At 40.2% G+C, this 12,313-nt stretch overlaps 1 protein-coding gene across 1 annotated transcript in view; it reads left to right on the forward strand.

Annotated features, from left to right (window-relative positions):
* The first annotated feature begins 1,936 nt into the window (after positions 1-1,936).
* Positions 1,937-12,313, forward strand: part of ABCA4 (ATP binding cassette subfamily A member 4) — a 61,163-nt gene continuing 50,786 nt past the window's right edge. Inside the window, exons 1-5 of the mRNA XM_036387811.1 lie at positions 1,937-2,002; positions 4,391-4,484; positions 5,018-5,159; positions 7,076-7,215; positions 9,960-10,087. Coding sequence (XP_036243704.1) covers positions 1,937-2,002; positions 4,391-4,484; positions 5,018-5,159; positions 7,076-7,215; positions 9,960-10,087 — 570 coding nt within the window. The remainder of the gene's footprint in view (positions 2,003-4,390; positions 4,485-5,017; positions 5,160-7,075; positions 7,216-9,959; positions 10,088-12,313) is intronic.

Consider the following 12,313-nt stretch of genomic DNA (forward strand, 5'->3'; position numbering starts at 1 on the left):
ATGCCCCTGGCCTTCTTGGCCACCTGGGCACACCTGGCTCATGTTCAGCAGCTGTCAGCCAGCACCCCCAGGCTTTTTCCCACTGGGCAGTTTTCCAGACACTCTTCCCCCTGTCCATAGTACTGCCTGGGTTTGTTGTGACCATTTGGCAAATGGTTGTCACACCAGCCAATCTCCAGTCATCTGGGACTCCCTGGTTTACCAGGATGAATGATAAATGATGGAGGGAGCCCTGGTGAGCTCTTTTGCCAGTTCCTTCAGCACCCCTGAGTGGATCCCATCCTACTTCATAGACTTGTGAGTGTCTAAGTGCACAGCAGGTCACTAACTATGGCCTAATAGATTGCAGGGGAAATTTTCTGCTCCCCATCCCAGCTCAGGGGAGTGGTTGCTCTGAGGATAACCAATCTTTGTGTTGAAGACTGAGGCAAAGAAGGCATTAAATACCAAGGGCTTTTCCTCATCCTTGGTTACAGTGTTTCTCTCTGCATGCAGTAAATAATGGAGATTTCCTTTGGCCGTCATTTTGTTGTTTATGCATTTATAAAAACACTTTTTATTATTTTTCACAGCGGTTGTCAGTTTGAGTTCTAGCTGAGCTTTTGCCATTCTAATTTTCTCTCTATGTGACCTAACAACGTCCTTGCACTCTTCCTGAGTTGGCTGCCCCTTCTTCCAAAGGTTGTAAACTCTGTATTTTTCCCTGACTTCCAGTGAAAGTGCCCTGTTCAGCCAAGGCTGGTCTTCTTCCCTGCTGGCTCACCTTTCGGCACATAGGGATGGCCTGATCCTGTGCTTTGTTATAATTTGTGCCAGATGCCAGGTTGAAGTGGGTGGCTTAGGTGGCCCCTGTGTGACACTCAAAGGCCAAGTGATGGTGCTGGGGAAGGTGCAGAGTGCAGTGCTCTGCTTTCAGAGCTGTAGTGGGCTGGGGGAAATCTACAGACTGTTAAATTCTGTATAGCAGTTTTGTGGAGGATTTTCAAAGGTGTCCCTAAAGCCCTCTGAAGGGGATAGAAAAGGGTAAGCACTGCCACATGCTTTTAAATTCTTTTTTTAATAATGAAAACTGGGTTGTTGTTCAGCTTCTACCTGGAAGAACAATCACAGGGAAACTGTGATAGTGCTTATATGGAGTCATTGCCCAGCATGAGCACTGGTAGGAGGTTTTGCTGCATTGCTGTTTCAAATGCCCTTTACAGATGAAAATCTATAGGGAATTCATTGTTCACTCAGTCCTTAAGTGTAGTGGTCTTTTTCTGATTTTAGAGGAGTGTTGTTATATATGTAAATGAACTTCTTTTTTGGAAATTGAATTTCTTTCAGTGCCTACTCTCTTTCTGATCACAGCCATCCCAATCCAACACTGATTTTATGAGCAGGGTGCTGCCTGTAAAGAGTGAAGATAGATCTCCACCATGACTTATCACTCGAGAAGTTCATGTACCTCCTCAGACCAAGTTGAGTTCTCCAGACATTATAACTAGGTACTATTCTTTAACATGGTTCTACTGTGCTGTTTTATTATAGTGTTTTGCTCTACTTAAAGTAGTAAAAAAGATTTGTTGTGATAAATGATGCAACAATTAACTGCCTTCATTACATGCAAGTCCAAGTTAATAGCCAGATTCAATGTTCATGACTTTTTTTATTCTTAAGAGATGTTCTTCCTCTCTACTGCTTTTCAGTGCTGATAAATGTGTCACAGGAAGTAGCCTCCAAACAAAGGAAACTCACGATTTTTCATGCATGATAGTGTATGAAAAGTGCAAAATTAAATGGTGCAGACAATGAAAGGAACTGATCTCTATGATAACATAATCTTAAAATAAGAAGAGAAAGCTGTTATTTTGCTCTAAGGTCTGTTTCTGATGTCAGCTGAGAAATGGCAATGCATCCTTTGCCACAGGTTAACCAGAAGTATTGATGCAGAAGAATGAACTTCTTCAGGCAAGTCAGACTTCTGCTCTGGAAGAACTGGATCCTTCGGAAAAGACAAAAGGTAAAGTATTAGTCTTTGGATTTCAGGTTTGAACCATGCACTCCACTGGTACATTTATCAGCATGTAAAACTCTCAAGTCCCTCAAAGAATCCCATGTGATCTTTGTAGGGGCCTGTTGTCTGGCATCTTGTCTGGTGCAGTTTACAAAGCTGCTCTTACAGACCAAACATAGAATAGCCATGTTGGGATTTTCTTTGACAAATAAAATTATGTACCAGAAGAGCTGTGGTTGGTAATATTTATATGTTTTCACATAAAAAGATCTGTTGTTAGAAAACATACTGAGCATCATTCAGCTCAGAAGGGTTTGAGTCCTAATTTTAGATTTGCTCTTCACACTTAGCTGTTCTTAGATGTGATTCTAGTTAGGACCTTACAGTTCACACAGATTGTGTCTTTTTTAGTATGGCTGAATGACATATGTAAGGCAAAAGCCAGAAGTATTTTAAGTACTTTCAAATCCTCTTAGATCTTATGATACTTTGTCTTACAGCAAGACTTCATTGCAGAGTCTACAGTTGATCCATAGCCAATTTAAGCTTCTCACATTTATGTGGTCTTATAACTGTGCTTGCTCCGTTACAGCTCTGTCTGGATATTACATTTCTCTGTGCATCTTGCTGGGATTTCTGGCTATTTATCATGTGGTTCTGCAGGATTATGGGCTGCTTTCTGATACTTCTAGTGAATTCTGAGACACCTTTTTGTCCTCTGGATAAGGTCCACAGGAAAAAGTCAGAGGTCTGACAGCACTGGTCCGTCCTTACCACACAACACATTGTGTACCAAGTTGAAAGCAAGCTTCCCTTGAGCTTCAGACTTTGATCTTTTCCAAACTAGTTAACTCAGACAGAAAGGAGCTACCAAATTCAAGTCTGAGGATTTTGTATTTCCTGGGGGTGAAGAAAGAATCAACATCTGAGCATTAACACATATTTACTCTGCAGCAAAGGTGGACCAAGGAGTCTCACCAGTTCTTGCCCCTCTGCATTTGAGTGTTTAGTGCTTGTCCCAAATGGATGGCAATGGATATTGATCAGACCTTGTGGACCCTGCTGGGAAGGGTATTCAGAGCTGTGCACAACAGCTGTCAGGTTTCCCTCTCTAATAAATGTGTCATTTGCCCTTTGCTGCTGGTAAGATTTTGTCTGCTTTTAAAAAGATCAGGCATGCATAACTTCCTAGGTGGTGCTGGGTGGGTTTTTTATTATTGTTCTGTTTTAGAAAGGAAACCCTTAAGAAGAAAACTGTGAAATAGAAAATTGTTGCCTGGTGTAAAGCTTTCTACCCTTTTGCTGTGAGAATATATTGTGCTTAACTAAAGCTGTTAGACAAAATTAGAGTGGATAAACAGGGCAGCTCCAAAAAACCTGTTCTTAATGATGCTGTGGAGTGCCTTTTGCCCAAAACAACATTCACATGTGACCCATCTTGTCATTGGCTCTGCTGCTATGTGCATTATTATCACGTATTTGGTACCTGGTTGGGGAGGAGGGAGCAAAGGCAAAGAAACAAGGAGGGTTTTTCTGTACTACAACCCTGATTCTGAAGATATTTTGTCCTGGCTGTTACAGGGAGGAGCAAAAAAGTGCCATGTGTCTGGACACAAAAATCCCATTGCTGTTCCTCAGAGCCCAAGGCCTGTGTTACAGGATCAAAGGATTGTAGTTTCAGACCTCTGCCAAAACACACAGAGGCAGTAAAACAAACTGAAACACAGGAGTGGAGGAAACAGACTCAAAACCAGGCAGGATGTTGCTCTGTGGTAAAGCAGTGCCCTTGATTTTCTGGCATGACACAGGAGCTGGTGACTGTTCTAAGTTTATTGAAAGGTCTGGACAATAAAGGGGCTTTTGATGGGGTCTTCTGTGTTATTGAATAAGGTGTTTGATCTTAATACATACATTTCTACAGGTATTAGGAAATTAATAGCATTGAAATTAATAATGACAAAAAGAAGCTAAAGTAAAGGTCAAAGTATGTAAAGCTTATGCTGCAGTCTTTTACTTTTGGGTAAGCAGAGTGTACTGACAGCCTGCTAATGAGCCCAGCAGTGTCAAAGTGTGGATTAAAAGAATCCATCTGTCATTTATATCTAATCCTTGTTGTAGAGTCATGCACTACCTCCTGCCTCTTTTCACCTCAGTCAGGATGTTTAGGTATTTCTTTAGAAGAGGCAGAGAAGCCACTGAGCACTGAATTCATAGTGATGCTTCATGGCATTCTGATGAAATCCTCTTTTGGGTTTCCTTCTCAAATGCTGTGGGCACGTGCTGCACTGGGCATTTCTGCTGTGAGAGGAGGTCTCATGCCTTTAGCCATCTAGTGACTCTATGGTGGTCTATTTGTAAAATTTATTTTTAATTTACTTTTTCCTTTTTTTCCAGCTTCGTTTTCTAGTGGAGCTTTTATGGCCTCTGTCATTGTTTCTTGCACTTGTCTGGCTGAGGAAAGCTAATCCACTGTATCGCCAACATGAATGTAAGAATGTTTCAGAGGTTATCATGATCTGACTTGTCATAAGTAATGGCCAGGTGTTCTCAGACAGAGGTATTGGGACCTGTTTGTGGAGTGTTACCATCCAATGGTGAAAGAACAGACTTCAGTTCAAATAGCTTAGTTATTTGTAGCCATGTAGTGAGTGTAAGACCTAGCAGTGAAGACATAGAAAAAATGTCAAAATGTCAAAAATGTTTTCCTCTGAGATGCTTTCTGGTCAGACTTACGTGGGGTTTCAAGGTGCTATCTAGTTTTGGATTTCCATAATTCTGTTACTGAGAAAGTACTACCTCACTACCTCTTTAAAAAGGCATTCACATTACTCAGAATTAGTTTCTGTTGAAAATAGCCATATTGCTCTATTGGTGGCTTCTTTTTTCTCAGTTAAGGAAAAACCTATGTGATTCCTGTCACATTCCTTCTGTAGAGAGCCAACTCATCGTGCTATTTATATTCCCAAAGGCTGCATTGGAAAAGACGCCTAACAATTTCTATTTTGTATTTTGGTACTCTAGGTCACTTCCCAAACAAGGCAATGCCATCAGCAGGAACACTGCCATGGCTACATGGCATCTTCTGCAACATGAACAATCCCTGTTTCCGCAGCCCAACCCATGGAGAGGCTCCAGGTGTAGTGTCCAACTACAAAAATTCCATGTAAGCAGAGCTCTGTGTGTGAGGCTGGGTTGCAGCAGTACAGGCCTGCTAGGGAACTGCTAATGGCTTGCTCTGGGCACCTGTTGGGCAGTCATGGGCATGAATGATGTGGGGAGAAAGGCTGGAGTATCCTCACCTTGCTTAGAAAGGTGTCTCACCACGCCAAGAAATATTTTAAAGAATTGTTCTGTGGGGTGAATGAATAGGGAAGATAATAATATACGAGTGTGCAAACAGTGGAAGACAAAAATTTTCAGTTCTAGCACTTTGGTTTCATGCCGCAAATGGTCAGCAAAGTTGAAACAGCTCATAATGGTAGGTTTAGGCCTTTTAGAGAGAGACTTGAGTGCATGTCTCTAGGGAACACGTGTTCACTTAATAAAATCCATAAGAATTTACTTACTCAATGTCTTTTGATAAAAGAGCATAGAATACCTAGGCATTCTTTTCTCATCACTAGAGTTGTCCCTTCTGAATGAGAGCTCTGATGAAGTAGCAGCAAATAAGAACCTGCACTGCCACTTCTTATGTGGCACCTGTTTTGGCTATGTACTTGTGAGACTTTAATCAGCACATAACCTTCAGATACTAAGCTTGTTTGCAAAATAGGAGGATGGGAGATTTCCAGACTATTACTGAAAAAGGGCTGTGGGAGTTTTATTGCATTGTTCATTACAGCTGAGTCATGAAAGAAAGTATAGCAGACAAGGACCCTTGGAGTGAAAAAAACCCTGTCAGCCTAAATATAAAAATGCTTCAAATCTCCCTGTTGCAGAGTCCACTTTAGAGCATCCAGTGATTAAAATTCATGAGCTAATAATCTGAAGGCCACTGAAGCCCCTGTCATGTGAAAGTCTGTAATGTGGACTTAACTTACCATTTGACCTTTTGTTCCTGGTGAACAGGATTTAAAATAGTCAGCTGAACATTTTTGGTGGGGTACAGTCAAACACACAGTGAAGCTAGAGGGTTCTGGTTTCTGTACATTCTAGCTTTTATAGGTTGCTTATTACAGAGCAAACTGTGGCTTTGTCAGTCCCAATGAATCCAGTGCACTACAGCAGAAGTAAATTCATTGTGTTCTCTGAAATAATTTGGTCCTTCCTGTTTGTTGTTTCCTGTAAGCTAAAATGAGTCATGGGGACTGAGATACTCTATTGCATGCATGGAAAAACATAATACTGTTAAAGGAGTGTAATGGCCTTGCCTGATAGTTAGAATTTCTTATGCTTGTTCATAAACAGAGGGTCTGGTTGCATCCTTGCTTGATCTGCATGTTCTAACCCAGAACCAGTAGCTGAACAGCTGCCTGTGACTATTTGTTACTTGTGTTTTCCTGCTCCTCCTAGAAGAAATATTCTGAAGGGGCCAAACAAATTGGAGGAGACTGATGTGTGAGGTGAAGGATGTTTCTGTTTGTGAATGACTCCGTGTCATTTGCTAGGCTGAGCATGTGCCCAGAGTGCTCCATTCAGCTGCTGGAGGTGGGCCTGGGCTAGAGCCAGGGCAGATTTGCACTATAATTGTGAGACACAAGTTGTCCGGGGAAGGTTCTGTGTCTCCAGAAGGACCAGCATGGCTAACGAAAAAATATATTAATGGCCAATCTTCTGCAACACCAGTAGCCCTCTTAAAACTTCTGTGGAATTTCAAATCTAACTGAACCCCAAACTATCTGAAACTGAGGACAAAACAACTTGTTTTTTTTCCTCATCCCTAATACAGACAGTCAACATTTCTTCTTCTCTTCTCTTCTCTTCTCTTCTCTTCTCTTCTCTTCTCTTCTCTTCTCTTCTCTTCTCTTCTCTTCTCTTCTCTTCTCTTCCATTTGTTTGGTTTTGGGTTTTTTTTGACTTGAAAGGTTCTCAAGAGTCATCACTCTTAAATTACTGTTTCTTCATTATTTCTCCTTTTAGCCTTGCAAGGGTATATAAGGATGCTCAGGAGCTTTTACTGGAAACCCCTGAAATCCATGACCTCGGAAGAATCTGGGAAGAGCTGATCATTATGACTCAGTTTATGGAAACAATGAGAACTAATCCTGAAAGAATTGCAGGTAATTGTTGTACCTATATCCTTTAGACTATTTAATTTTTCCTTCTGAGAGTTGGATAGTAGTTACTTTGAAGGCTGGCAGCATTATAATATATTTCACATGTAGCTGTTGCTCTGCTTACTGTTAGGGTAAGTTAAAATCTGTTCCGTGACAAACACCTGTCATTTAAGGGAAAGGAGAGAGGCAGTCATCTCCTACTACAACCTTCTTAAATGATAGTAGACAAAACTCGAAAAGCATGGATATCTCACCACACAAAGTAAAACATGGCTTAAGAAATGTCATTAATTATCATTAAAGTAAAAGCAAAAGCAGTGAGAAAGTTCACTGGAAGATGCAGAGGAATGGAAAATTAGGAACATGTCTGAATATATGCCAGGAGCATAACCCAGAGAAGTGCTTAGAGGTACTTGGTTACAGTCTTAGCTAAAACAGGTTTGAAACAGTGAAGAAGGAAACTCATCATGATATGTTAAGAAAGCATTGAACACTTATAAACAGAATTGCAAAATCATTGCATTAATTTTTATTCAAAGCAATTTGCCAAACTCAAAACACAGTCCTGGGGAAAATAGGGAATGGTATAATTGTAAAATTTTTGGACTTGAAGTATAGAATTTGAAAAGGGTACTCCTAAAACTAAAGGTTTAAAAATGGTCTGGCTTTGTGAATTGATCTGTCCCATGCTCAAATCCTTTGTCACCGGAATAGCATTCTTATTAAAATTAGTCACTCCCCATATATTTTTAACAGGATGTGTATAAACCATCTGATATACATGGTCCACTATCCTATCAGAGGTTTATAACTAGAAGTAAAAAAGGGATTATCTCCTTGTGAATAACAGTGAGACAACCAAATGCCCCAGAATGTAAACAAGAACTCGAGTATAATCTGAGCTGTTGTTTGTACCCAGCCATAGAAATCAAACATGACTATTTAGAGGGGAGGAAAAGCATGTCATGCCATGGGTTTGCTGTGTATTGCTAAGGGGCCACACCCCGTGGTTTAGGAAGTTGCCTTTACATTCCATATCAACTTTACTCATGAAATACAGAGTACATTCCCACGAATCCTGTGATATGAAATGTTAACACTCCTTCAGAATCTGTGGAGGTTTTAGATGTGTTTTACTTTTAAAAAAATAGAAATTTGGAATTTCCTATTATATAAAACAGTAAAAAAAGTCAGTTCTGAAGCTTAACTAAATAAAATAGGAATTACCATCTTTCTTCATACAGCAAAAGTTACTGAAAGATTGGCTATTTAAGCTGTCTGTGTTTACAGCTTACTACTATCACCTTTAAGTAACAATCTTAATTGAATAGCTGCAATGTTGAGCAAGGAAAAATTTGCAAATGCCAGAGTTGTGATTGCGCCTTCTTCTGACTCCTGAAATCAGACCTGCCTCTTGAGTCCTCCTTCCTTGTCCTGGTCTCCCTTTGCTCTGACACTTTCGATGAGATGTTTTCTTGTGGTGTGCTTTTTCCTCCACACTGCCTGGATGCCAGGAAAGGCATCAGTAAGAATATGAGGGACAGACCCTTGCTATTGTTTTCAGTGTTTACTGCTTGAATAAATATGTGGAGAAACAATTGAAGAAGTTCTCAGACCCTGTAGCCTCAGGCCAGAATATGCTTAGTGCAGATGGAATTGTGGAAGTTAGTTGGCAAACTTTGATAAGACTCAGCTCACAGAATGGAGCGCATGTTTATTAGAAATGTTGAAAGTTCCATTCCCTATGTCAGTAGGATACGCACTGCTCCTGTCAGTTTCCATTGCCTGTTCTAAAGACTAGAAGAATTAGAGCTATTCAAGCATTCTTCACCAAAGTCTGTGGATGCTGTGTGTATTACCTTTAATAAAGGTATAATTTAGTAAAGTTGTAATAAATATTTGATGAACATGAGCAACATTAGGTTTCCAAGCTTTTCTCTTGCACCATGCTGAGGCAGAGTTCTCACTGATAAGATTTGTAACAGAGACAAGTTTTAAAAGATTGGAACTGTTTGACTTTAGGAACAGCAGTACTTTGAGTATTGTTACAGACAGTAGCAGGGAAATTGGTGGCCTCTTACATGTGACTAATTTAACATCTTACATGTGACTAATTTATCAGTGGGTGGTCTCACTGGTTTGCCTGAAGAGTAGTTGTTAATCTTGTTTAATATAGTTGTTAATCTAGTTTATTATGAAGCATAAGCTACAACTTTATGCTTCTCCAAAGAAGTTGAGTTATTTCTCATGCAAGATTTTCAAGGGTCACATTTGCAATGCTGGAGAATAAGGTTAACTAACTAAAATTGATTGACAACAGTGATAAATTAGTGTAAATGTAAAGGGTTGACTGAAGTTATTTACACAAGGCTCAGAAGAAAGGACACTAAGAACTGTAGCATACTTGAATCTGAACCTTTAAAATAAAGCATTACGTCAGAAAAAATCAGACAGTTTCAGATGCAGTCAGGGCTGCTTTCAATGTGTCCATTGCTGTAGCCCTAGTCTGAAACATCTTTGAGAGATCAGATATGCAGAGCCAGAACACTCAGCATTTTTTGATTATCATTTCCCAACAAAGGATTAAATTGATTTTGAGTTGCAAAAATAATTTTAGCCCCAGTTAGTCATGACTAGGTATAAGAGCCAAAGCACATTCTTTTTGCAGGTTTAAGCCAGGATATGAGCTGTTCTTTAACTTCCTTTGTTTGGTATCTCACTGATCTGTGCATTCTTTTTTCATCCAGGAAGAGGAATACGAATTCTTGACGTTTTGAAAGATGGGGAGACCCTCACTTCCTTCTTGCTAGAAAATATTGGCCTCACAGATTATGTTGTTTACCAGCTCCTTAATGCTCAAGTGCGCCCTGAACAGGTGGGTAGAGTTTAACAGCTACCAGGTCGTTACCTGTGAGGAACCAATCTCCTGGCTCTACGTGCAAAGTAGCCTCAGCGAAGGCCTCGGGCCCAGAATAACTGATGCCTTATGGGTTGTTTGTACAATTTCTCCATTTGTTTTTTGTGAATCTAGAGGAAGAGATGTTTGGTTTGTCTTTAAAAAACATTTTGAGAATACATTAAATATTAACAAATCATTTTAAATAAACAGCAAAATCCTGTTGTTGCACCCAAATAATGAGCATCAAGAAACAGTACTGGCAAGTACTGCATCCATCCCCATTACTGAAGACTTGACTCAAAAACATAAGGAAGCTGTGCATCCTTTTGAGATAATAGTCCTGATGAGAGAAAAACTATTGGAGGTTCTTAATTTTTAATTTCTCTGCCCTAATGTCAGCATGGTAGCTTTTTGGTATTGTCTTACATGAATAGGTGAAAGTGGAGAAACAGACCCACTTTCTTAGATTCTGATTGAAAAATAAATCTGCTTAAAAAATTCAGTATGAAAAATGCAGGTCAAATCCCTCCTGAAGCAGCTAAGCAAGGAACTATGTTTGACCAAGTCCAGGCTGTCTCTGCTTCTGCATGTACATGCTGTATATGCTTCTGCATGATAGCTGGGAGCTCTCTGAGGAATGCTATATTAATGAATGAATGTTGCTGGATCGGAATTCTGGAACAATTTCTACACTGCATTAGTGTGGGTGGAAGCAAGTGAATAATTGAGGCTGAAAGACACAATTCCTCTGTTTCTCTGCCACATAAAATGCAAATTCTAAAACTGTGTGTGGGGAGAAGGAAGGAGGGCATTCATGACTTTTCATGCAGTTCCTTTTGTGCATCACAGGTTTCAGTTGGTGTGACCAGTAGCCAAATTACTTATTTGCTGAATTCTTGATTGGTACCTAGTGAAGCCCTCCCCTGTCCTCACTTTATCATGAAGCAATACCACCAGATCATACCAAAGCCAGTGTAAATTGATAAATCCTATGCATTTTCACACTTCCATGTCGGCTGAGATGTTGAAAATTTGCTTTCTTGCTGCTTGTGACAAAGAGAATATATACAGATATCTTGCTGGGTTTCTCTTTTCCTATCTTGTCCCATACCTCTTCTGCACCAGAGGTCTGCTGTGTCAGGAAAACTTAGTGCTGCTGTGTTAGACTCTATTAGCTCCCCAGTGGCATTCATTCATCTCCTGCTAAAAATTCTGCTTGCCAGTGTATGCAGGACTGACATTTTCAACATCATCACCAAAAAATAATTATTGAAACCTGCTGGAATGTGGTGTCTTTCTGCTGTGTTTTCTGTGCTTATGTAGAAAGAGATGTAGTTCTCTTTATGCTGGAAATTAAAGAAATTGAGTATTGGTTAGAGGAAGCTAAAGGAGATCTGGTGTTAAATACCACTTTTGCTGCCCTCCATGCAGTTTCCTTGTTAGCAGTAATTGCAGGGATACAAGATCATCTCACCAGAGCTGATTTACAGCTATGAGAAAAGAAAGTGCTGTGAATACTTCTTTCAGGTGAAAATGATGCAGGTGAAAAACCAATCTCATCATTTTAAAGAGACAGCAAGAGAATTATTTTCAGTGGGAATTGAACACTGCATTTTCTGTGGGAGATGATTTGCTTCATTCCAATAGTCCTTCTTGATAAGCAAGTTGCTTATGCTGGGCTTATGCATGGTTGAGGTGGAAGTTTCAGAGCCATGACTAGACTCTAGATCTATGGTTATCTTAATTCTCAACTGTGATAGTTCATCTCCAGTTCTTCATGCTGTCTGCCCTCTGTTAGCCTGCTTATTTCTGTACACCCCTTCCCCCTGCTGCTGATGGCACAGAGCTGATCAACCTGAAAGCAACTTGTTTACAAAAGCCTGACTGTTGCCAACAGCTGGCTGGAGATCTAGGTCTGAGCCGCCTGGGAGTCAGGAAATGACACACAGAGCTGAAAGCTAAACCTGATCAAACAGCCAACTAGCTGAAAAAATAATTTGGACTTCATCTTGCCAGCTTTGGCTAAACAGTGACACATTGATTAAAAAAAAAAGTATTGAAGTTTCCCTCTGAGAGCCTGTTTTTTGAGTCATTCTAAGATAAAGATAAGAAACTGATGTTAAAGCACAACAATAAGAAGTTCAGGAAAGATTGGCAGCAGCACAGCCTGCTGGAAAAATTGGAAGGGTGGAGGTTTGGTGT

Source organism: Molothrus ater, chromosome 9 (assembly GCF_012460135.2).
Source record: "Molothrus ater isolate BHLD 08-10-18 breed brown headed cowbird chromosome 9, BPBGC_Mater_1.1, whole genome shotgun sequence".
Taxonomy (NCBI): domain Eukaryota; kingdom Metazoa; phylum Chordata; class Aves; order Passeriformes; family Icteridae; genus Molothrus; species Molothrus ater.